This window comes from Podarcis muralis, chromosome 7, assembly GCF_964188315.1.
Source record: "Podarcis muralis chromosome 7, rPodMur119.hap1.1, whole genome shotgun sequence".
NCBI lineage: Eukaryota > Metazoa > Chordata > Lepidosauria > Squamata > Lacertidae > Podarcis > Podarcis muralis.
In genome coordinates, this window is record NC_135661.1 from 74,160,613 (window position 1) to 74,187,277 (window position 26,665).

General features: G+C 47.4%; 1 protein-coding gene across 5 annotated transcripts in view; it reads right to left on the reverse strand.

Annotated features, from left to right (window-relative positions):
• The window catches only part of MAG (myelin associated glycoprotein), a 68,759-nt gene that overhangs the window by 16,939 nt on the left and 25,155 nt on the right, over nucleotides 1–26,665 (reverse strand). For 2 of the 5 annotated variants that reach the window (XM_077932124.1, XM_077932125.1), the window contains exons 1-2: nucleotides 14,758–14,878; nucleotides 5,732–5,806 (exon numbers count right to left, since the gene is read on the reverse strand). In XM_077932124.1, the coding sequence (XP_077788250.1) occupies nucleotides 5,732–5,780 (49 nt within the window). In that variant the 5' untranslated portion in view covers nucleotides 5,781–5,806; nucleotides 14,758–14,878. Of the gene's footprint in view, nucleotides 1–5,731; nucleotides 5,807–14,757; nucleotides 14,879–24,195; nucleotides 24,725–26,665 lie in introns of those variants that run through there. The other 3 variants (XM_028742587.2, XM_028742588.2, XM_028742578.2) reach the window with 3 other exon arrangements.

Sequence of the window (26,665 nt, forward strand, 5' to 3'; positions counted from 1 at the left end):
GGGATTGACTGGGAATAGCAGCTTTTGGTGGATAATAGGGGTCTCTTAAGAACTCTCAGCAACCATAACAAACTGCAGCTCCCAGAATTCTTTGGAGGAAGCCATGAGTGTTTAAAGTGGTAGCATAACGCTTTAAATATATGGTGTGAATGTGGCCTAAATCAAGCCACTGGCCTATCTCAGAGATGGGGAAGTTGTGGCCCAGAAGGCTACAAAACCCATTCGTCCAGATCACTGGCCATCCTGGCTGGGAATGATGGGAGTCAGAGTCCAGCAACTACTGGAAAGCTGCAGGTTCCCCATCCCTGGTCTGTCTAGCTTAGGACTGTCTACACCAGAGCCCCCCCCCCAACCTGGTGCCCTCCTGGTGTTTGGGACAACAGCTCCCATAATCTCCGATGGTTGGTTGTGATGGCTGGGCTTGATAAGAGTCCAAAACACCTGGAAGGTGGCAGGTTGGGAAAGTCTGGTCTATATGAATGGGCAGAGGCTCTTCAGGGTTTTGGAGAAGAGCCTTCTCCAGCCCTATCCAGAGATGATGGGGATTGAATGTGCATGCAAATCATATCCCTACTGGGCCCAAAAAGGCTTCCTTTGATTTTTATGTGCCTTGAAGAGAAAACAGGATTTCTCTGTTTGGAAGCAGAATCTACAAGCAAAGGAAGGCAATTTTCTATCACCTGAAGAGGAGCTTTACTTTTTGAGGCAAATGCTCAATCACTTCAGCTGATTTGCTCTCTACTTTTACCTATAACACTACCTAAAATTAATCTCCAGCTTTGCACAAATAAAGATTGCTATGTTTCTCTCTCTCTCTCTCTCTCTCTCTCTCTCTCTCTCTCTCTCTCTGCCTAGCATGTTCTGCTTAATGCTGGAGACAGGTCTAGATAACCATTTCCAAAAATGGGGGTTCAGGCATTGCTTCCTTGTCCCGGAATTTTAGGCAAAACCAACAATTTGTAGCAGCACCTAAGGAAGACTAAGGGCACCTCCAGAGGGTGGCTATTTTTGCAGGTGGGATTCAGTTGCATACCGGCAAAGTTAGGCTGTGCAACGGAAGTGGATTTGGCACTCCTGCGCAACAAATCCGCTTCTGTAAAAAAAACCGAACTTTTTGCGGTAAGGAAAGTGCCAGGGAAATGCACTGGAAAGTGTGGGAAAGCAATCGCTTGACACGACGTCTTATAACCTGCCCACAAACAAAACGAATGCTCAAATAAGCAAGCCAACAAAGCATAACCTCCCCACAAACTTTGTGCAAAGAAATGCACAGGATGAATAAACAAATTGCAGTGGCAGCTGGTGGCGTGCGGTGACACTGCTCACCTAACCTCCTGACAACTGAGTTTCTGTACTTATCGACAGGGAGAGAGAGGGGAGAGGCAGTGGGGAGATCAGCATGAAGAAGAAGAAGAGTTTGGATTTGATATCCCGCCTTTCACTCCCTTTAAGGAGTCTCAAAGCGACTGGTAGGAGTTCTGCATTGGCTCCGCCAGTGCAACTGCACTGCACTGACTTCCCCACCGCCTCTCTCTCCACGTAAACAGCAGTGACTAAGTTGCTGGGAGGTCAGGTAAGCGCCAGCAGCCCAATACACCATCCGCTACTGACAGATTGCTTGGAAGCAACTGTATCCAAACAAGCTGGCTACCTTCATTTTGAGACTGATGTAGTAGATACAGACCTTATGGTGGGGTTGCCATACAACTGGAATTTCCCAGACATAGCCGGGATTCAGCCATCAGAAACAGTGTCTGGGTAGAAATTGCTAAAAATGTCCATGAAAATCCGGATGTATGGCAGCCCATGTCAGAAATGTAGATTTTGGTGAATTTCCTTAAAAATAGCTCAAGAACTTTGGCCCAAACTAGAAAAAGCCCAATGACTTTGCAAAAAAAACACACCTCAACAAATTTTGTGTCCGGATTTTCACTTTTTGAAATATGACAACCCTACAATGTCTAGGCTATTTGGGGGGGGAATCTTTTTTAATTCCCTCCCTCTTCCTTCCTGCTGTATATAACATCCAGCCCAATGGAGAGTTTTGGAGAACTTGAAAGCCTGTGCTTGTTATTGTGTGCTGTTTTGACTGGTCGTATAAAGGCATTCAATGTCCAACTGTGGGAATTTTGATTTTCCTCCTCCCCTTTTCCTGGATCAACACAGCTTCCTTTGCTTTTCACAGCAAACGAGGCTATGGGTAATGGCCAAAAGAACAAAAAGAAGGTGAAAATTAATTCCATCACTCGGCAGAGATCTGTCTGGATCTACCTACACAATGTTGGAGTGAGGGGGAGAAAAGGAAAGGGGCCATAAGGAAACCACCAAGCTCCCTGCTGGCTTTCTTCCAACTTAGTCAAAAAACACAGTCTCTCCTTAGTAGACTTCTAAACAGGGTAGCTGAGGGGGCTGTCACATAAGGTAGGTGAGCCAGGACCTTCAATCATTGTACACAATCTGGAGTTGGTGTGCACTGCTATGATCCAGTCTCTGCTATGATCTCAGGGTTGAATAAGGGCAGGGATTCAGAGAGAGAGAAGAAGCTGCTCTCTGAGCAAGCCCTGGATGCTCATATTACCGGTAAGCAGCATGGGCACTTGAGGAGCTCATAATATGAGCACCTATTCAGCCGAAGGAGATTGTGTTGCCCCACCTCTGACCTCCACTCCCTAGTGGGACCACAGTCTCCTCCTGCTTCATCAGAGCCAATGCCTGTTAAAGCAGGCTGGGGATTTTTTAACTGAGGAGGCTCAGTTCTGGCAGTTCCCTCACTGCGAGAAGTGAGGTTACAGGGAACCAGGCAGAGGGCCTTCTCAGTAGTGGCACCCACCCTGTGGAACGCCCTCCCATCAGATGTCAAGGAAATAAACTACTATCTGACTTTTAGAAGACACCTGAAGGCACCCCTGTTTAGGGAAGTTTTTAATGTTTGATGTTTTATTGTGTTTTTAATATTCTGTTGGGAGCCGTCTAGAGTGGCTGGGGAAACCCAGCCAGATGGGCAGGGTATAAATAATAAAAAAATTATCATCATCATCATTTAAGGCTCAGTCTGAGGTTGGCTGATGCTGAAACAACATTTGAGCTGGGCTCTTCAGCTTGAACCTTGCATGGAGCTGTCCAAGGTACCAAGGAATTTTGGCACTCGCCTCATCTCACTAGGACCTTCCCCATTTTGGTACCTTCCGAATGCGTTGCACCACCCATCATCCCTGATCACTGGTCGTTCTAACTGCAACTGATGGGAACTGTAGCTGAAAAGATCTGGAAGGCACCAGGTTGGAAAAGGATGAACTAAACTTTGCTCTGCTTTGCCTCGCCTTGCTCTGGCTGCCTGAATCTGGACTTTTGCTTTGGGTCAGATCCTCTGTGCTGCTGAAGCCACTGCTTGCAACAGGAGAGTCTCTGCCAAACAAGTGCATCAGCTGTGTACAATGCAATGATGGAGCAACAAAGCACAGAAGGTTTAGCACAGGAGTGGGGAATATTTTTCAGTCCTGGAGCCACATTCCATATGCCAGAGTTAGGAGGCCAAAAAATGGGCAGAGCAATAGATGTGATACAGTAGGTGGCATACAAGGCATGTGCCTTGCAAAATCCATACCTCTCTGTCTAGGCAAGTAAGAGGCAATATCACAGTTCCAGGACACATTAAGAATATCTGCCTGTATGTATGTATTTATGTATATATATATATATGTGTGTGTGTGTGTATGTAAGGCTATTATCATGCAGCTTGCAATGGAGGATTTGCAGTGCCACATCACAATCCTGGGTTTAAACAAGGTTTGAGTAAAGTGAGAAGGGAAAGTCTCTGATGTGTTAGCTTTTATGTGTTAGCTTTTTCTGCGTTGGCCTCTCTGTTGCACCCATCTCTGCTGTTTTATCTTTGTTAAAACTGGTTTCTTCCTTTCTTTGTTTAAGAAAACAACTCTCCTGTGTCTTGCCATCCCTGCTTTACTCAAACCTCTTCTGTTGTTTGAGTACAGTGAGAAGGAAGCTAAAAGGAAGGGAAAAAATAGATTGTTTCAAGCTTCTCTCTCTTCCATTCCTCAATTGTCTAATGTCAGAGAAATAAAGGATGTGGGGCCTTCAAATATTCCATAGTACCTTCACACAATGTATTTCACTCCTGTGTTGTCTTCAACATGAAGTTCCAGATTCAACGTAGCAATTTAGAAGAAATGTTTTATTAGCAAGCAAACACCCATACATGCACATACAGCATCCATCAACTGAACTCAACCTTCTCCAGCTGAAGAAACTAACTGGCAGGCTACAGTTACAGCAACATATATTAGAATGGGTTGTGTGGGCACAGAGGAGGTTGCAGAATAGATGAGAGCAGGCCCAGGGGTGATCTGTGTGCAAAGGAGAGTTGAGAAAAGTAAGGAGGAGGAGGAAAACGGGGAATGGAAGTGAAAATGAGGAGTGCAAAGGGGATGATGAAAGGCTGGGAGTAGGAGGCATGGGAACGGGATTGAAGATGAAAGCAGGGATGTGAAAGGGTCTGAAGAGGGGATGGTAGCTTCATAAGTGGGCAGAAGGTCTAAAGCAGGATTCAGCAAACTTTTTCTGCAGGGGGCCAGTTCATTGTCCCTCAGACCTTGTGGGGGGCCAGACTATATTTTGAAGAGAAAAAAAATGAACAAATTCCTATGCCCCACAAATAACCCAGAGATGCATTTTCAATAAAAGGACACATTCTACTCATGTAAAAACACGCTGAATTCCCGGACCGTCTGCGGGCTGGATTGAGAAGGCGATTGGGCCAGATCCGGCCCCCGGGCCTTAGTTTGCCTACCCATGGTCTAAAGCAGTGGTTCTCAACCGGTGGGTCCCCAGATGTTGTTAGACTACAACTCCCATCATCCCTGAGCTCTGGCCTTGCTAGCTAGGGATGATGGGAGTTGTAGTTCAACAACATCTGGGGACCCACCAAGTTGAGAAAGGCTGATCTAAAGGATGCTTGGTAGTTGCAGTTCATTGGGGGGACGGGACGGATGAACATGCAGGATGTTACCAGGGGTGTGGTTTGTGTGCAGGGGGGTGTTCCACAAAAAGAGCAGGTGAAGGCATGGACACAGGGATGAATGGGTGCAAAATGGAGCTGCAGAACAGAAGAAGGTGAAAAGCAAGCTTGGTGGCTGCATCTGCTGAGAAGAGGAATGGGGCTTTGTAAGCCGAGCAGGCAAGGGTGCAGCCCCTAGGAAGAACATAAGTACTGGATCAGATTAATGGCCAATCTAGTCCAGCATCCTGTTCCCACAGTGGCTGCTCAGATGCAGGATCTGAGCACAAGAGTGCTCTCCCCACCTGTGATTCCCAGCAACTGGTGCTGAGGGTGTTACTGCCTCCAACAGTGATGGCAGAGCATAGCCATTAGGGTCACAATGGCTAGTCTTATCCTCCATGAATTTGCCTAATCCAAGATGGTGGCCATCACTGCCTCAAAGGGTGGCTTGTGGGGCTTGAGGTGAGAAGGGCCACTGAGGGGTGTGTCATGGGAACTGGTGTGGCCTAGGGAGAGTCTTGAGGACCAGATGGAAAGACCTGGAAGCTTTATTTGGCCCTTGGACCTTTGGTTCCTCACCCTTTGTTTAGCATGCCTCTGGAGGGTCTCCATACATCCTTACACTTCTGGTGGGTCTGCATTTGGGGTTGGTGGGTCACAGCTTTGCAGGCTGTGAGAACATCAGAGGTGAGATTGCACCCTGCCTCCAAGACATACCTTCAAACAGGACCCAGGAGACGAGGAGAGCTTTGTAGAAGCACTTCATGCTGTTATTACTTTGCAATGGTTGGTCTAAGGAAAAGAAGAAGAAGAAGAAGCAGGTTTAAATCAACGGCATAAGAACAAGTGCTTGGGCTTTCTGTAATATTTATCTATTCGGCCCCTTTACCTAGAGTAAGGTAAAGGGACCCCTGACCATTAGGTCCAGTCGTGGCCGACTCTGGGGTTGCGGTGCTCATCTCGCTTTATTGGCCGAGGGAGCCGGTGTACAGCTTCCGGGTCATGTGGCCAGCATGACTAAGCCGCTTCTGGCGAACCAGAGCAGCGCACGGAAATGCTGTTTATCTTCCCGCCGGAGCAGTACCTATTTATCTACTTGCACTTTGACGTGCTTTCGAACTGCTAGGTTGGCAGGAGCAGGGACCGAGCAATGGGAGCTCACCCCGTCACGGGGATTCGAACCGCCGACCTTCTGATTGGCAATCCCTAGGCTCTGTGGTTTAACCCACAGCGCCATGGCCGGCTGCAAAAGTGGGCTTCTGCACCTTTAATAGTAGTGCAGCTTGAATGGCAAGTTGTTAAAGGTGTAGTAGCCCCATCTGCACCAGCATCTATGGCCATCCCCTCTGTTCCCTGGGTGGTGTACAAGATAAAAGCCAATTCGACATCACCATTTCAGTAAAACAGGAAAGCACTCCAGCAACAAACGAAAACCAATCTGCCACCACAAAGCAAAGCAGAACATTCCAAAGCAGAGATAAGGAATTGAACAACAAAAGAAATCACAGCAATAATCAATAATACAAACAAAGAAAGGAAAAAAAATACACAGCTAAAATGGCAACGGGAAACCTGCAGCAGCAACCAGCAGAGATTAACACCATCATCACCATCGTTGTGAAGTTGCCATTCACCATAAGATTCCAGGTTACAACAATGTCAATCAAAACAATTACAATGTCAATCAAAACAATTACTAATAGGTTTTTTTAAATGTATTTTTATTAAAGATTTTCTTGATTTACAAAGGTATGTGCCATGTCTCTCTCTTGTATTTTTTTCTTCCATGTAACATTTTTATTTTATTTTTTTATTACAAATCGGTTTCATTTGTTGAGACATTAGGAAGAATGGGGGAAAGCAGCCAGAAACATCATAACCAGACACTGGAGAGACCTGTCAGGAATAAGCATGGACCAATGGTACCAAATAGTATGGGAAACAGCCTTACTAGAAAAATTAACCAATAAACTGGAACTGACAAGGGGACAAATAGAAGAAGACGCCTTCACCCCTTTATCTGTGGCTCCCCTTTATCACATACACAGCCCAACAAGACAATGACAAATATCCACCAACAGCATACAAATCAATATGGCTAACCTGATCCTAAACACCCACCCACCCCACTCACACATGAAAACAATTACAAATAGTTTTCGGAGATCTTTATAGATTTATGGTGTATACGGCTTTCAAGCCTAATTTGCACAGGAAACCTGGCAGAGAGGTTACACAAACCAAAAACCCGCAAAAAGCCAGGCAGATTTTCTGCAACTTGATTCAGTTTTACTTCATATGAGCTAAAAAAAGGAAAACGGATAGAGACCACCTGCTTCCCACTGGGATTTATGCAACAATATTTTTATTTAACAGGGGGAATGGTTTGCATCTTAAAAACAATTTGTTTGGCAAGACGTAGCACTCTTGCGGAGAAGGGTATTCATTGTTTGTTCACTCTGAAAATAATAAAATCATTTTTCTAAAACGGTTTAAAACCAATTGAGATGAGTTTGAGAGGCAGTGGGATATAGCACTGGACTACTGACACCTGGGAGGTAAAGGTACCCCTGCCCGTACGGGCCAGTCTTGACAGACTCTAGGGTTGTGCGCTCATCTCACTCAAGAGGCCGGGGGCCAGCGCTGTCCGGAGACACTTCCGGGTCACATGGCCAGCGTGACATCGCTGCTCTGGCGAGCCAGAGCCGCACACGGAAACGCCGTTTACCTTCCCGCTAGTAAGCGGTCCCTATTTATCTACTTGCACCCGGGAGTGCTTTCGAACTGCTAGGTTGGCAGGCGCTGGGACCGAACAACGGGAGTGCACCCCGCCGCGGGGATTCGAACCACCGACCTTTCGATCGGCAAGCCCTAGGCGCTGAGGCTTTTACCCACAGCGCCACCCGCGTCCCTGACACCTGAGAGAGAAGGGTTCAAGTGCCCACTTGACTGTGAAGCATGCTGGGTGACCTTGGGCCAGTCATGCTCTCTCAGCCTAACCCACATTGCAGGGTTGCTGTGAGGGAAAAATGGAGATGGTCTTTCAGCTACGCCCCCTTGATCTCCTTGGGGAAAAGATGGGATGGAAATTTAATAATCAATTATAAATTAAAACAATTCACCTCCAAGAAATAGGACTTGAACCCATGGCTTCAGGTTACAAGAAAGGAAGTTCTGACTCAACATCAGGAAGAGCTTTCTGACAGTAAGAGCCAGTGGGGTGTAGTGGTTAAGAGCGGTGGACTCGTAATCTGGTGAACCGGGTTCGCGTCTCTGCTCCTCCACATGCAGCTGCTGGGTGACCTTGGGCCAGTCACACTTCTCTGAAGTCTCTCAGCCCCACTCACCTCAAAGAGTGTTTGTTGTGGGGAGGAAGGGAGAGGAGATTGTTAGCCGCTTTGAGACTCCTTAGGGTAGTGATAAAGCAGGATATCAAATCCAAACTCTTCTTCTACTCTACTTGGGACTCCCTTGGGAGGTTGCGAACTCTCCTTCCTTGGAGATTTATAAGTGGAGGTTGGATGGCCAATCTGCCACGGATGATTCTGTTGCAATTCCTGCATTGCTGGGGGTTGGACTAGATAACTCCTGGGGTCCCTTCCATGTCTACAATTCTATGATTCTATGGCAGGTGGCACTGTGGGTTAAACCACAGAGCCTAGGACTTGCCGATCAGAAGGTTGGCGGTTCGAATCCCCGCAACGGGGTGAGCTCCCGTTGCTCTGTCCCTGCTCCTGCCAACCTAGCAGTTCGAAAGCACGTCAAAGTGCAAGTATATAAATAGGTACCGCTCCGGCGGGAAGGTAAACGGCGTTTCCGTGTGCTGCTCTGGTTCGCTAGAAACGGCTTAGTCATGCTGGCCACATGACCCGGAAGCTGTACACCGGATCCCTCAGCCAGTAAAGCGAGATGAGCACTGCAACCCAAGAGTCGGTCACGACTGGACCTAATGGTCAGGAGTCCCTTTACCTTTGTGGTTCTAGGGTGAACACACATGCAACCAGACACACATCTGTCAGGGGTTAAAGGCCAGGGCTTTTAGCATTTGGCAGAAGCCATGCAGTGAAAGAGCCAGGCACATTTCTGTGGGGAGGGAATCCCACTGCTCAGGGGCTGCTGAGAGAATCCCCTCTCCCAGGCCACCACTTCTAAGGGTGGTGGAACAACCAAGAGGGCTCCCTTCTGTCAATCTTAATACCTGAGGGGGGTGTATGGAAGGAGATGGTCTTTCAGATATTTGAGGGTTTACGTTGCTTGAAGAATTTAGCGTGCCACGTGTGACACACTTTGGACCGTTCAGGGTGGCCTTCCACTAGTGTGTAGGCCAGGGGTAAGGAAGCCATGACTCTCCAGATATAGTTGGACTGCAAGTCCCATCACCCTTGACCAGAACTGGGCTTGCGGTCAGGCTGCTACCTGGTCTCAAATGACAGTGGTGATGGCAAAGGAAGGCTGAGAACCAACCTGTGCAAATGTCCGATGTTGGCTGTGGACGCTGAGCACGCACGCAAATATCTTTTTTTTAAGTTCTTCCAGGCATTTTAATTGTGACTTTTTATCTCCAGCTTCTATGCTATTCTGCCATCTGCTGTTTTGGATTGCAACAAATGGGACCTGTAGCAAAAATGTTGGAGTGTGGAGTGTTCCTTCTGATGGTTTATCTATTTTTATCTTTTAAAAAATGTACAATCTGCCTAATTTTTCTCAGAAGAAACCGAAGGCAGCTAACAATTTAAAGCCACAACAAGACTCCACCCCCAATTTTCCTTATTGCACGGGCACTGAACAGATACAAGTCTTATTAGGCTGCTCTGGATCCTATTTTGTCCTTCTGCAAACCTCGAGGTACCCCAAGCCCTGCCGAAACTTCCTTCTTGCGCATGGATGGGTGCTGCTTTGGTTACCAAAGGGAACTGCATGCACAGGCTGAGCAATGATAACAAGAGGAACAATTGCTGTTTTATTGTACATAGCTGGGAGTACTTATTCTTCTATTTATTATAAAGCCCCAACACCACGTAACGGTTGGGTGCAAACACTTAAAATATAATGGCTAAATAAAAAGCACCCTGGGACCATTTTTTTGGCTGAGGAATTGGATTAAAAATGCTTTAGAAGATGAGTAAATAAATCAATAAATCAATAAATCAGTCCCCCTTCTTGCTTTGCTCTGACGTTCCAGCAGAGGGCAGAGACACTTTATATGTTTTGCTCCTGCACGTTTCTGTGGTGTCTAAACAGAGGCATCAAATGTATTTTGGTTACAGCAGGCCTGTATCGAACACACCAACTTTGGGCTTCTAGCCTTGCCAACTTTCTTCCCCTCCTGCTTTGGAAGGCTCCTGTGTCACAGGCAGAAATCCAGCTGTGAAGCTTTTCTCCGCATGCAGCTGGTGAAATAGAATCATAGAAACTTACGAGTTGGAAAGGGACCCAAAGGTCATCTAGCCCAACCCCCTGCAATGCAGGAATCTCAGCTAAAGCATCCACCGTGACGGATGGACATCCAACCTCTGTTAAAAACCTCCGAGGAAGGAGAGTCTGCTACCTCTCGTCTGTTCCACTGAAATGGTAGGGAGAAAGCTTTACCAGTTGAATTTCTGCATGTAGCTATTCAAACAATGGTCAGTGGCAACTACTGGGTTGCCCAAGCCAAGCCCTGCTAGCTTTTTGGGGTTTGCACGCTATCAGAGCTTATGATTGCAATCTACATTTCCAGAGAGCGGATCATGGATACAGGGTCATTGACCCAGAGGTAGCTGGGAAATATTCCCATAGAATTAGTTGAATTTTATTATTCCGGTCACAGACCAGTTCCAGCCCACATACAATATCAAGGAAGTAATAAAACACGATAGGGATACATTTGAATTTGCAATTAGGTATAAGAGGGACAATACAGATATAGCAACAGTTAAAAATATATATAAATTAAAACTTAGTTACTAACATATAACCTAAAATTATTATTTAAAACCTTGATCATTATGATAGCACAGCTTGTTCCTTAAGTTTTATGGCAATCACACAGAATTTGGCTACCCTTAACGTGATCTCAGGATCCTTGTCCTCTACCAGGGTTTTTAGACATTAAAGTTTGGATTCATTTGGAGATTATTCCCCTAGAATTGGAAGGGACCCTGAGGATCATCTAGTCCAACCCTCTGCACTGCAGGAATATGCAGCTGTCCCTTACAGGGATCTAACCTGCAACCTCGGCAATGTCAGCACCATGCCATTGATTGATTGATTAATACTTTCCTTCAAGAAGCTCAAGGTGGCATGCATGATAGTTCTCCTGCTCCCCATCTCACCCTCACAACAATCCTGTGAGGAAGGTGAGGCAGAAAGACAGGGACTGGCTCAAGGTCACCCAGTGAGCTTCATGGCAGAGTGGGGACGAGAACCCTGGCCGTAGTCCAACCCTCTAACCACTACACCACACCGGTTATTATTTGCAGGCAACTCTGCCTGTCACTTCTTCCCTCAAGAAACTGATTGCATGACAGGGGCAGCTTTAATTAGCCCACCCACTGAATGGTCTTTTTTTGTCACACAGCCTACCAGAACTGAAATTCTTGCAAGAAAAAGAGAGAGAAAGCAGATCTCAATTCATTCTGCATTTTGACATTGCACTGGGTAAGGAACTGCAGACCAGCCTGAATTCCGTTCAGCTTACTGCCAAATACTTGGGGTTAGGACTGCAGCCTAAACTGGTGAGCTTTCTCCCTGTTAAAATCCATGGGACTAACTGGTCTCATTGGTTTCAATGAGAACTTAAGTTCAACTCGTTTGGGTCCATCCATTTGCACAGTTATTTTCCACCTGCTGGTAAGCACGATCCACTTCTCTGAGCAGCGAGATGTTCCAGGGATGCAGGTTTGATTACCCAGGTTTGATTTCCTTCGGAAGGAGGTCACTGGACGTTCACCGGCATTTTGTAACATTTGCATTGATTTACGTATCGTGCAGCAAAGGTGAAAGGTGTCATTGAAACAGTCCAGCAGAGAGGCAAACAGTTTCTATCCAAATGCGATTTTGGTTTTAAATGCAGTGTAAGGAGTCTCTATGGGAGTATATTGTATTTAAAAATGGGGTATGAGAGTTTTTAGGGGGCTAACCAGGTTGTAATAGCTGGGATAGAAAGCTTGTTGGTTTTTGAATGTCTTATGTAGATTTTTTTCAATTTCGTTGTTCTGTATGGGACAATAAAGATTATTATATCGTATCGTATCGTAAAGTCAACTAAGGCTGGAGCAGATCTCGAGAGAGACAGCCAGCACCCCAAGAGGCTTAGAGAGCTCAAACTCATCTCCTAGGTCTGCCTCAGGGATGGGGAAGCCCCTTTCACTCTGAAGTGGGGCAGCTGCATTCCCTCACAGGCCACATTCATTACACATTTCAAGTGCTGTGATAGCACATGACATGGCCATGGCTTCCCCCAGAGAATCCCAGGAACTGTAGTTGGTTAAGGGTGCTGAGAGCTGATAGGAGGCCCCTCTATTCCCCTCCCAGAGCTACAATTCCCAGAATGGTCTCTAACCATTGATTCCTCCTCACAGGGAACATTGACTACATTTGCCCCCTTCCTCTCCTGTTTCCCTGTGCCTGTTCTAGATTGTAAGCCCCTCGGGGCAGGGACCTGTTCTTTGTAAAGCACCATGTACACCAGGCCTGGGGTCCCATTGTGGCCCTCCAGGACTCTCTAAGGGGCTCTTTTAGGCCACACCCATCTCCCCAGGCCCACACCCCTCAACCTATCTTGCTGCACACTCTCTTTCTGCGTTTCTTGCCTGGTGCCCTTGTACTGTGTACACTTGGCTTGCCTAGAGGGCGAGAGGTGTCTGTGTACAAAGGTAAGAAGCGCATCCCGGAAGCTCCACCCACTTCTGCCTCTGGCCCCACCCACCAGGGGAAAATGGCCCCTGGGATGTTCGCCACGAGGGAATACGGCCCTTTGTTTCCCTACCCCTGGTATATATAGGTGGCAGCATAAATGAATGAATGAATGAATGAATGAATGAATGTCTTGACTTCCTTCCAGAGGGCCTTCTTGGTAGTGGCGCCCACCCTGTGGAACGCCCTCCCATCAGATGTCAAGGAAATGAACAACTATCTGACTTTTAGAAGACATCTGGAGGCAGCCCTGTTTAGGGAAGTTTTTGACGTTTTATGTTTTATCGTGTTTTTAATACCGTGGTACCTCTGGTTGTGAATGGGATCCGTTCCGAAGGCCTGTTCGCAACATGAAAAGAGCGCAACCCGCAGCGGCACGTTATTTTGCGCTTTTGCGCATGCGTGAGTGGCGAAACCCGAAAGTAACCCTTTCCGGTACTTCTGGGTCGCCGCGGGACGTAATCTGAAAAAACGTAACATGAAGTGGACGTAACATGAGGTATGACTGTATTCTGTTGGGAGCTGCCCAAAGTGGCTGGGGAAACACAACCAGATGGGTGGGGTATGCATAAATATTATATTATATTATATTATATTATATTATATTATATTATATTATATTATATTATATTATATTATATTATTATATTATATTATATTATATTATATTATATTATATTATATTATATTATATTATTATACTATACTATACTATACTATACTATACTATACTATACTATACTATACTATACTATACTATATTATTAGCATCAACATCATCACTGGCTAACTAGGGTTTTCCAAAATAGCCACCTGCCTTCCAGGTGAGTCTCCAACCAATTCCTGGTCATTGTCAGACATTTTAGTTCCCATGGAAACACATCCTTGGGTGTGGGTGGGTGGGGGGAGCTAATAGCACTCTTTCGTCATGTCCAGGTATTGCCTCTACATATTTCCACATGGGTAGCCCTGCTCACAGAAATCTAGTTGCTCAGGGAACGCCTAACAATACAGAGAGTTATGGCACAAAATCTCAGGAATTCTGCTTGCAGGGTATGGGTTCTCCTTGGTGCAGAATCTAACGACTTTTGATTTACATTCAATCTTTATTACTGCTACAAGGGTCCTCTGTATTTCCAGGCAGACTCAGCAAGAATATCATATGCATAATCCGCCCCTCCGCCCCCACTTGTGAGTCGTCTCAGGAAATGTTGCCAGTCGTCCCAGGAAATAATAAAATAAGTGAAATGTTATGCCTGGAACAACTGATTACTAATCCTCAACGTGCCAAAAAGCACCTGCATTTAATAGATTCTTGGGAAATTACACTTATAAACCCAACCGTCGCCAGGAACATAGGCAGCATGGTTGTTATCGAAAAGTACGATTTATTTTATTTTCTACCCAAATCAGCCAGTAAGTTGCTCCATAACAGGCACATTCAAGTTCCATGCAGAAAGCAATTGCATTTTTCAACTTTAGAAAGTGTTAAGTTTCTAGTCCTTATTGTTCCAGGAGGAGCAAAGGCCTGTTTTAAAATCTGTCAATCTTAGAAGACAAAGGAGCTGCCGCTGGGTTGCTTCTAGCTCTCTGGCCAGACCAGCAGCTACAGCAGAGAGCTGAATTTAGGAGATGTTGTTGGTGAAGCACCCCCACACTCCTCACTTATGAGAAAGGAGAAGCAAATGAATTTGCAAGCATAGCAGCATGGTGTGGAAAGATAAAATGTCAACCAGTAACACATGCGAGAGAAGAACACTCACAAAGGGATCATAGCTGAAATTGTTTTCATCCCACCCTCCTTGTACTGACGGAAAATCTTAAGCATGTGAGAAAATATGACTCACTCAAGGGAGTTCAGATGTTCTGCGGTGGAGCGGAGGACCTAAGCAGAAGACCTTCAGAGCTACAGTTCTTCGCTTCCAACAAGTTTCAGGTTGTCCACACTGAATAGAGAAACATCGCCATGTTAGTAGGGCTTTTGACATTCCCGTCAAACTATTTCCCCCCCTAAATTAATTGAAGAGCTTTTCAGACCCCTATTCCTAAAACCTATGTAAACCCGTCAAATGTTCCATCCTAGCAAGATGCAAACGGCTCTCTCAATTGGTCACTAGCCAGCAGACCAATCAGCTTGTTTCCCCGGTTGCACAGGTAGGCTGTTGCTGTGACACCAGCAGCCAGTAGACCAATCCGCTTCTTCTTTCCTGTAACAAATGCTTTTTTGCCCACTGGACCATCCAACCCAACATTGACTACACTGACTGGCAGCAGGAGCTGTCCAGGGTTCCAGGCAGGGGTCTTTCCCATCACTTCCTGGAGATGCTGAGGATTGAACCCAGAAGCTTCTTCGTGCAAAGCAGAGGTGAAATCCTAGCATTGCTATATGCAAGGCAGATTTAACTTCCACAAAAGCCCAGGTGGAGTCTAAACATTTCAGAGCATGGAGGGCGAGGAGAGAGAAACCCACACTCAGCTACAACATTCATGGGTTGACCCATGCCTAGTTAACCCACCTCACAGAGATGTTGTGTGAGGATAAAAGTGGGAGCAACCAGGGGAGGGCGTGGGGGAAAAAACAGAAGATCTATGTATGCTACACTGTGCTTCTTGGAGATAAAAACGAAATATATACTTGCAAGTCAGGCCCACTTGCTCCCATTCAGAGTTCCAGCCACTTGATTCTTTTGCAATCATTGTGCCTCCGACAACAATTCAGCAATCTGTACCCACTGAGCATGCTCAGTCAACATTTGACGAGGTTATGCAAACATTGGTGTTTCCCTGAGTCTGCTGACATCTCCTTCTTCTGAGGGCGTCTTTGCGGGTGGTACTGTTTTGGCTTCATAAGGACCAGGACTTGGAGAAGGGAAACGGTTCTTTAGCATATCTGATTGCAAGAGGACGATCGCAAAAAAGGCAGGACTCCCTTCTGCTCCTAGGCACAAAACCCTTTCAGCGGCTTTGAGTACAGTCGTGATCTGAATATACTTAAAAAAAGAAAGCTGAAGGAATCTGATCACAGCTGCCGTGATCAAGAAAAGGGCAATTCTTGCAATTTCAAATCCCTGCTAGGTCTAACGTGCCCAGACACCAGATACTATGATAACTCATAGACACAAGATACTGCAATAGCTTGCTGGGCTTCTCAACACCTCCAGTTCAATGATTTATCAGCAAGGCATTCTGGGCTGAGCCAGCAGACATTGCCAAAGTGAGGACGACTCCTCTCACCGATGCCCAGATTGGAGACTGGGGAGAAAAGGCCAAAGGAAGGATTGCAAAATAAACAGGCTCACCACCTCGTACGGCTCTCATCCCTAAGGCTCGTCGGGACTGCTGTTCAGGTGGCAGGCAGACCCAGAGCCAACCGCACGTTCAGCCTCCTAATCGGGCCTACCCTGTGGCAGCCAAGGCAGTGGAGAGAGGCTCCTTTGCTGCTTCCAGAGCATAGCATTGTCTTTCTTACTTCAGCCTTTGTACATAGCAGGGAGACATTCATCCAAACGTACAGAGGAAAACTCCCTCAGAACTACACAACCAGTCAGAGAATGTGCTGCCTCAGTGAAGATCATGCCACTCTGCCCAGTTGCTAAGCAACATCTCCACCTGCCATCCTCTTGTCTAGTTGACTAACATTAACCCTTACATTACAAACTAAATGATCCCTGCTTTTGCACTTCCAACAAGTCCAGCAGCATCTGAAGACTGAAGAAGGCTGGAGAAGGCTGGAGAACGCTGTAACTACCGCCAGGTCCTCAGAACATCCCAAACCAAGATGGCTGCCGGATGGAAGCCCCAATATGATCATCCTGGTGGCACAGTGGGCGGTGCAGGCCCTTTTCACCCATTTCCCCCTCCCCACCAGAACCCGCACAATGTCAGCCTGTGGCACCGGCCTCGGGCGAAGATCTGCTGGGAAGCAGCAGGGAGCAGAAAACAAAAGAAGCAGCAGAAGAAAACACACAGGCTCCTATTGTTGCTTGGCTGACGGTGACACCCACTTGCCTGCCTCTGTCGCAAACGGAGGCATAAGAGCGGGCTTGATCCTGGCTGGGTGCGGCCTGCGTCAAACACACAACAAAAGCCACCTGTGCAGTTATCAATACACCTCTTGTTTCTCCGACACTCCCCTCCGGCAACCGTCCCTTGTCATCTCTCCTTTGCGCCTCTCCTTCCTACCCCCACAGAAACGTCCAGGCCATACAGCAAAACCTTCTCCCTGCACACAGCTCACCTCCTGTCTTTGCGAGCGAGGTGGTTTCTTATCCTTTTTTTAAGGGAGGGCCTTTCTTGTGTCCGAATACCACCGATTCAGAGCGGTCCACCGCAGAGCAGCAGACCCCTCTCCTTCCTCTGGCCATCCCTTAGGGCTGATTTGTTTATGCCGGACTTTCCTCTCTGCATCCAATCCACACACATACCCTCTCCACCTCCCATCCCCGGCAGCTCAGGTGAAGCTGATACTTAATCAGAGACACCGACACTGGTCCGCAACACTTAATCCTCAAATAGTTAAGGGCAAATGAGCAGGCAATGTAGCGGGGGGATGAGGTTCTAGAATGCAATGGGATGCAAGAACGCAGAGCAGGAGCACCTCTGAGGGCGTGCAGAGGGCCATCCTCTTGCCAGCGCTGCACAAAGCACTCCACCAGTCTGAGATTAAGTGGAGGAGTGTTGGTAGTCAGCAGCAAAGTTTTGGGTGATATGGCTCAGTGGCAGAGAATCTGCTTTGCTTGCAAAAGGGCTCAGCATCTCCAGGTAGGGTCGGCAGCATGGAAACCTGGATTGCTGTTGCCAGTCAGTGCAGACAGTATTGGCCTACAGGGACAAGTGGGTCTGACTGTGCTCCTAAGGTCTGAGCCCTGCCCCCAGATTCTTTCTTCTTTCTTTCTTTCTTTTTTAAGCAAACGACTAAAGTGGGATAGCTCAGTTGGTAGAATATTAATTTCAGGGTTGTGGGTTCGAGCCCCGTGTTGGGTGAAATATTCCTGCATTTCAGGACCCTCAGGGTCCCTTCCCAACCCTATGATCTTCTGTGATTAACCCTTCTGTGAAAGTGCAAAATAAAAGTCTGTGGTACCTTGAATAGTGGTGTTGAAGAGGGGCTGTCAATCTTGCATGACACGCTGAGGCTGCTAAGCCCTCTCTCTCCTGATCTTCTCTATCCAGCGTGAAGTTAAAAAGGGATGGCCGTTCTTTTTTACATCTGCCCACCTTAGAAATGAAGCAGAGCAGAGCCCATCAGGACAGCGAAGAGGGAGGATAATCAAAACACGACAAAATGATACCTGTGGATCTATGTACGCACACACATCAGGGCTGGGGAACCTGTGACACCCCAGAGGTATAGTGCCCAGATCAAGGGAAGTAATAGTTCCACTCTATTCTGCCTTAGTCAGACCACACTTGGAATACTGTGTCCATGATCAAGGTGTCTCCCCTGCCAGGTAAGTATGTGGACGTGCCCAAGGATTAAGGCTTTCTGGGAAAGGATTTATAATGAAATGAAAAAGGTATTTAAATATACCTTCCTGAATAAACCAGAGGCCTTTCTCCTGGGCATGGTCGGCCAGTTGGTGTCAAAGAAAGATAGAACTTTTTTTATGTATGCCACAACAGCAGCAAGAATACTCATCGTGAAGTATTGGAAGACAGAAGAGCTACCCACCGTGGAAGAATGGCAGATGAAGGTTATAGACTATATGGGACTGGCAGAAATGACCGGCAGAATCCGAGACCAGGGAAAAGAGACGGCGGAAGAAGATTGGAAGAAATTTAAGGATTATCTTAAGAAATATTGTAAAATTATGGAATGTTAGAACGATGTTGATTTAGAAATTAAGTGGTTTTCAGCTGTAACGATTAGATAAATAAGAAAAGAAAGGTTAAAAATTAAAATAGAAAACAGGGGAGGGATTTGCTGATTTGAATTAAATAGAGATTAGAATATAGAAAGGGGAGGTATGAGGAGGTCGGGAAAATAGGTTTTACGAACATAAGGGATGGAAATTATACTTGTTGTAGTATGTATTTTGTGTGTATGTATTTTTGTTTTTTCTGTTTTTTCTGTTTTTTCTATTTTATAAAAATTTTCAAAAAACCTTAATAAATATTTCATTAAAAAAAAAAAAGGAATACTGTGTCCAGTTCTGGGCGTCATAATTTAAGAAGGATGTTGACAAGCTGGAACGTGTGCTGAGGAGGGCAACCAAGATGATCAAGGGTCTGGAAAGCAAGCCTTATGAGGAGCACTTGAAGGAGCTGGACATGTTTAGCCTGGAAAAGAGTAGACTAAGAGGAGATCATGGAAACATAGAATTGTAGCGTTGGAAGGGACCTAAGGGTCATCTAGTCCAACCCCCTGCAATGCAGGAATCTCAGCTAAAGCATCCCTGAGATATGATAGCCACCTTCAAATATCTTTAGGGCTGTCACATGGAAGATGGAGCAAGCTTGTTTTCCCCTGCTGTGGACGGTAGGACTCGATCCAATGGCTCCAAGTTGCAAGAAAGGAGATTCCGACTCAAAATCAGGAAGAAATTTCAGTAAGAGCTGTTCAACAGTGAAATGGACTCTCCTTCCTTGGAAGTTTTTGAACAGAGTTCTATCTATCTGCTTTAGCTGAGAATCCTGCATTTCAGGGGGTTGGACTAGATGATCCTTGTGATCCCTTCAACTCTACAATTCTATGTTGCTGGACTCCAGTCAGCATGGCCAATGCTCAGAGATGGTGGAAGCTGTCGTCCAGAAACATCTTCTGTGTCACACCTTCCTCACTCCTAGTGTACACCCTGTGCCTGCTTGTGGCATGCTTCCTTAGCAGCAGCTGCAAATCCCACCCTCTGGCAGGGCCATGGTTCACTCCTGTCTTGCATCTCCCTTTAATACAGCCCCTGGGAGCTTCCATTTTTATTTCCCACAATGCCACTGGTGTTACATCACTCCCGGGCACTGTGGGAAATCAAAATGGCTGCTCTCGGCTGCACAATGTTTTCATTAAGAAAGCTGTTGCAACTCAGGATGGAATGGGTTTTACATATAAGGCTCCAGTCCTAAGCACACTTGTTTGGAAGTAAGCCCCACGGAACACAGTGGGGTCTTTGTCTAAGAACATGCCCAGGATCGGGGATGCGGAAATGCAAGGCTTGTGACTGGCTACAGAGCAATGCACGCCTGCCTGTTTGGCTTGAAAGTCTGTGCAGCTAAGCTTTGGGTGGGCTTAGCGTATTGACATATCAGCCTCGAAAAATAGGACACTGATTTGCATGTGCTGATTTATATGCACAGATGCAAATTTAGAAAATTATTACTGTCCTGTCATTTAAATTGAATTATGCTGCTTCTCACCATAGTGGGAAAGGTTGTTGGTACTTCCAGACTATTTTGGGGGAGGGATTCAGACACATACCGGACATTTAAATGTGTGCATTTGAAGCAGATAAAAGCATTGTGTTGCCCTCATGTCCTTCTTAGGGTTTTTCTTCATTTTGAAAGAAGCTCTTCAAACAGAGGACACAAAGAAAGGACCACACCCTGCAATGCAGGACACAGGGCCACCCTAGTACAGCTCCCAGCAGAAGTAGCAAGAGTAGCCTGTTTTCATCTCTCCCCGTGCCTGCCTGCAAATCTGGCAAAATACTTGGCTTGTGGCAGCTGAGCCATCAGCTGGTTGCTGCCTTGGCAGGGCTGCCCTGGTGCTTTCGGCTCCTGCCTGCTTCCAGCGCTTGCTCAGGTTACAAACACAGGGAGATCTTATCGCAAGGGCACCCACAGGATGCAAAGGAGCTGAGAGCAGGGTGGGCGGGTGGCACGGGCATGGAAACGACAGGAAGACTGTGCGTGTGTTTCTTGAGGTTTGAGAAAGAGGCTGCTTAAGAAGGAGGGATTAGCTGGGAAAGGCGATTAAAAAGATGGAGAGTTTGGCTGCCTTTCCATCTCGGAGAGGAGGAGAAAGGATCTCGCTGGTTCACAGAGAAGCTGGAGGAAAGGGGCTGGCATCCTGACGTCCTGTTGCAGAAATTATCTGTAAATCTATAGCCACACTGGCTGTTTGGGTTTTGGTTTGCTGGAGAGATGGAATGGCCAGCAGCGCCTGGATCTATTTAGAATTCCTCGCCTCCGTTCCTTTTGGCCGTCATACATTATCAGCCAAATTTGTGGTGCTGCAGATAGGTTAGAACACATGACGTTTCACCCAACCTTCTTCCACCACCCTCCTCAGCTCCCTGCCACAAGGTTTGGGGTGCTTTTTAGGGAGGGCTGGCAGGACTTCCCCGTGCCCCGCCATCCTCGTGTTTCAGAACATATGCAATTGCTCCTCAAGAGCGCCTGTTATTTCTGCTCTGCACACTGTTGCAAGCGGGAAGCGAGCCCTAAGTCAGAGGTGACTGACCTGTGGTCCTACAGATGCTGTTGGACTCCCAACTCCCATCCGCCCCAGCCAGCATGGCCAATGACAAGGGGTGATGGGAGTTGTAGTTCAGCAACATTGAGAGGGCCCAAAGCTCCCCACCTCTGCCCCGAGTGAACTCTGTAGGACTTACTTCCAAGCAGATAGGCACAAGATTGCAAAGTTATTTATTCAGTTTAGGGCACTTTCAACCAAGTCCGCTCACCGGTAATCCTGTGATGTGTTACAACATAATTTAAAACAAAAATTGAAACAATAATCCAGGCAAAATAAGAGTGAGTCACAATATATATAAAATATACAGAAATCAATGGACATGGATAATTTAGGGCCATTTTTCTAAATGCAAGCAAAACTCAAATACAACCCAGAATAAAAATTCCAGTACATCCATATGCAGCAGTGGACTAATGTCCCATAAATGCCCGGACAAATATTGGCGCAAATTATACTTCATATTGAGGGTGCAACCACAGAAAAGGCCCTGTTCTGATGAACGCCCCCTGGTGGTGGAACTGTGACATTGGCAATGGTGGTTACAGGTATGGCTTGCCCAGTGAGGTGGAGCTGCAAGGATAGCCTTCTGGCAGGTGTGCCAGGTAGGCTCCACCAATGCTTCTGACCTTGCTGCCACCTTGGACCTCCCTGCTCATGGTAAGCGGCAAGGATACTGACCCTGGGAGGCCACTCCTGTGGCTCTGCCCCACCAGGAAAGCTGCTGCCTTGTGTTGCTATGATCTAGCGATGGAGAATGAGTGACCCTTCAGATGCTGCTGGACTCCGGGTCCCAACAGCCCCAGCCAGCATAGGAGACGTGCATGGAGGATGGGAGCTGGAGTCCAGCAACATTTGGAGAGTTACAAACAAGGAAAGAGGCCTGCAACAGTCACCATTTATGCTTTTGTGGCAGGGGAGGGGGAGGGGAGGTGTATTCTGCTTTCTAGTAACTGAAGCAGCAATCCCTAATTGAGCAGAGAAGCGAGGGCCCTCTAGATGTTGCTGAATTACAGCCTCCATCATCCCTGACCACCGGCCATGCAGGCTGGGGCTCCCTGGAGGTTTTTGAGCAGAGGTTGGATGGCCATTTGTCACGTGTGATCTAGCTGAGATTCCTGCATTGCAGAGGGTTGGACTAGATGACTCTCAGGGTCCCTTTCCAGGAAGCCGCAGCTGTCCGATCCCTACATTACTGAGAGCAAGTACTATAAAACACCTTCTGAGTGTGCAAAAACAGGGTTGCTCTTTATATGCATTTCAAGAACAGACCACAGAATCCTGCTGAAATCTGCTCCCCCACGAAATTGCCGCCCCTTTCTCTACAGACATCTGAAATGACACAGGCGAAGGCAGGCACCCAGCAGACAGACAGGCATGCTGTGTCCCCTTAGGGCTCCATTTTGAACACCTCCACCCTCTCATCATTGTCCTCTGCCTTCGATGTCAGAGTCTGTCCACCCAGCCTTTGAACAGTGCTCCTGCCCAATGCCATCAAGATAACTGTCAGCAGACGCTCCGTTTCTTCCTCAAGGAAGGGTCCATCTCACCCCCAGAGCCAAGGGAAACAAACCCCCTTGGCGATGATCAGGGTGGATGTCTGTTCAGACCCATCAATCTAGGGGATCAGGCCCCTTTCGTTTCCCAGGGGCTGGCATCACCCTACCTCTCCCCAGACAGGCTTCGCGCAGATAAACAAGCTGCTTGTCCCCGTTTGCAGAGCAAACAAAACAAAGCACATTTGTGTCTCCTTCCAGAACAGAGAACAGTCGCAGGAGGCAGGCGCAATTTATAGACAGGCTTCTTTAGCACCAGCACAGCTCCTGCCCTGACCTCTGTGGCCCGAAAGCACCGGGAGCTACACCAAAGCCAGACTGCTCACGTTCATCTCCAGATCAGTTTTGCCTCCTCCGTCTGGCTAGTGGGTCTGCACAGTTTGAGGCAGAGAGAGGGCTTTTAAAAAACAGGCGATGCCAGGAATTGAACGGGAGACTTTCTACTTGCAGAGCTCACATTGTAACACCGTGCCAGGGTCTCTCTTCCTCCAAAGAAACAGGGACCTAGCCCAGGGCCGAATATCAAGGTATTTCACTGCCTTAGATGAAGATCAATCCTTACCCCAGATTTTTCCCCCTTCCCAGTTACGACGTCTTTCCCCTGATCTGGCCAAGTCGACAGGCACATTCGTTCCAACCAGTTTGTATGCAGCAAGGGAGTTGCAATCAGTAAAAAAGGCATGATGGATGGAGCCAATTGGCCCCAAACCTCCAGCCCTACTGTCCGAAGGGGCAGAGGAGAACTTGAGACATCTAGGCAACTCCCTGTAGTGGTGATCAGGTTGGGCAGGACGTAAAGGGGTGTTGGCAGATATATTGCCCATGGTTCTGCTAATGTGACGTAAGAAGGGGCAGAGGTTCCTAGTGGGCTCAGCAACTTAGTCATTTCATGTATAGCCCGCCTTTCTTCCAAAGAGCTCAAGGTAGCATGCATGGTTTACCCCCATCCTGTTTTTATTATCCCAAGAACAACCTTGCGAGGTAGTTTAGGCTGAAAGACAGGGACAAGCCAGAGGTTACTCAATGGGCTTCGCAACAGGGTGGGGATTCGAACCCAGTTCTCCCAGACCTTAGTCCAACAACACCCAAACCCTCACACTACACTGGCTGTTTGCATGTGGGGCAGAGCCTAAAGCAGAGTTTGTGACAATGCTTCCACCAGGATTGCTGGGTCTGGAAACCCAGCTTCCGAACAAGCATCCTTCTGGTTCTCATATTCAGCCTGGGCTCAATCTTAGGAAAACAACTCTGCAAGAACCCCTGAAGGGGTCCTGCCCAAACTCTACAGAGACAGAAACTCCTGCTGCTCTGATGAAACTTACCTTTTAGCAGCGTCGACTGGCGTTCTCTCCTGTTGATGCTTCCAGCATCGAGTTTGGACGAACTGGGTGGGGATCTGGAAGGAAAAGAGCAAGCTGAACCGAAGCCCGGGTTGTCTTGGGAAGCAGAAGGGCAAAAAAGATTTCCACCTTGGAGTCAGCAGATGGAAGCGGAGCCTCTGGTTCTGATGCTGCCGGCTACTAACAGAAACAGGGCACTTGGGCCTGATGGACAGCAGTGAAGAAGGATGCTGGAGTCCTAGCCGGGGTTGAAGTGATGCTGCAGACCCTTCTGTCCCAGGACAATTGCCACCCTGCCTGTGGGCTTCTAAGAGATCTCAAGGGTGGCTCAGCATCCGTAGGTGGAATCTGGGCAGAGCAGGCAGCTTCCTGGGCACGCGAGTGTCAGTGGGTGCCCGACTATGTCAGCTCTGCATTTCTGCAAGCGGAGCCCACACACAAATTCCACCGGCTATGTGTGCGTGTTGGGGGGGGGGGGGAGAGAGTGAAAAGACAGGCTGCTGCAAGTGGGGGGGGGGTGCTTGGCTTAGTACATTGGCTGCTTCTCTCGCAGCACATCTTCCTTCCTCTCTTGTGGGTGGATGTGATTTGGGCTGGGCCTTGGGACTCCCCTAAAAGGAGCCGGTTTTTAATTCTCATCCGCCTGCTCTCCTGCTTCTTGCGTTGTGCCATTATCTAGCAATCAGCTAAATACCTGTTATCCTGAGCAGCTTGCCTGCCTGAGAGCAGCATGAGATCCTAGCTTGCTGAATTGCACTGAATTCTGGGAGAGGGGCCGAGGTCTGCATGAGTGACCAGACACATAGGAAGCTGTTTTTCCTTCCGGACCCCTGAACTGGTTTACGATTGACTCTCCAGGGGTCTCAGGAAGGAGAGGGCCCCCCCCCATCTCCGGACTGCTGCCTTTTAACTAGACTTGCCAGGGATTGAAGCTTTAGCATGGAAAATGTGTGCCCAACCGCTGAAAGTGCCTGTGGGCCATCAATATTTTGTGGGAGAGATTAAAGTGCAAACCGGAATGTTAGGGCCCCTCCAGACTGGTGGATTTTTTAAAATTTTGGGTACATTCTACATATGGTGACCAGATTTCTTTCCCCAATGAATCCGGGGACACTTTATATTTTTTTTGAAGCTGGGAGTCAGTAGTGGGGATGGTGAGGCAAAAGACCCAAGCCCAAGCACACATGCATATTGTATAAAGGTGGAAATCCCTGTGAAACATAAATGTGCAGTGTTTTTGAAAAACTGGGCTGCCTGAGACTCCCGAGCCTCCCCCGATCTGTCAAAACAGGGGGAAAGGGACAGGAGATTGAGGCCCGCTTCCCCCTTTGTTTTGACTGAAGGGCTTTGCACCTTGCCTGACAGAGAAACTGCTCGCCTTGCGCCCCTCCTGGGCAACGGCAGCCCACTTGCAACTCCTGAGCCTCCCCCGATGTGTCAAAACAAAGGGGGAAGGGGGCAGGAGATCTGTACCGCCGGACGTCCCCGGTTCCCCTTTGGCAGTGGCAGTGGCAGCGAGCAGCTCCTGAATCCAGCCAGAGCCAACTGCACTACCAGGCTGGCTTTGGGCTGCTGAGGCTGCCACTGCCACATTTCCTGGGAACAGATTTGCAAATCTGGGGACTGTCCCCGGGAACCGGGGACATCTGGTAACCCTATTCTACAGCATGTTCTTAACACAATAAGGCCCCATCTGAACTATACATCTAAAATAGCACCATACGACTTTAAGCAGTCATGGCTTCCCTGAAAGAATACTGGGAACTGTAGTTTGTTCAGGGTGGTTAGAGTTGTTAGGAGATCTGTATTTCTCTCCCAGAGGTGCAATTCCCAGAGTTCCCTGGTAAGAGTGACCAGATTGTTAAACCGCTGTGGAAGTTGTAAATCTATGAAGGGAACTGGGGTCTCCTAACAACTCTCAGCACCCTTAACAAACTACAGTCCCAAGATTCTTTGCAGGAAGCCATGGCTGTTCAAACTGATAAAATAGTGCATTAAATGTATAGTGCAGAAGGAGACTATTATTGCAGTAGCAGTGGATTTATTCTGCTTCACTTTGTTCTAGGGTGCTTCCCCGATGCTACCACTTTACTTCCTGTCTGGAAGGGCTATAGTGTAACTAAAGCAGGGCAAAAATAAGTAAACCGGAACATTTTGGGTATAAAAAGCTACAGGATTTCAGAGGGAGGTTACGGGACGCGCACTGCTTGGAAATGAAGCAGGATGTCCACTCTGAAACAGCATTGAAAGTGGGAACATGTGCGGCCGCCATAATAGCATCATGAATGTGCAATCCGAAAGGATGTCTGGAGGGGCTGTTGGTTTGTGCATTTAAAGTGGATTAGAACAAATCTCCACTCAAAATGAATCTGACTGTTTGCTGTTAGGAAAGTGGAGGGGAAATGCGTAGGATGAAGCTGCAATTAATGGGAAGACATGTAAACACCCCACC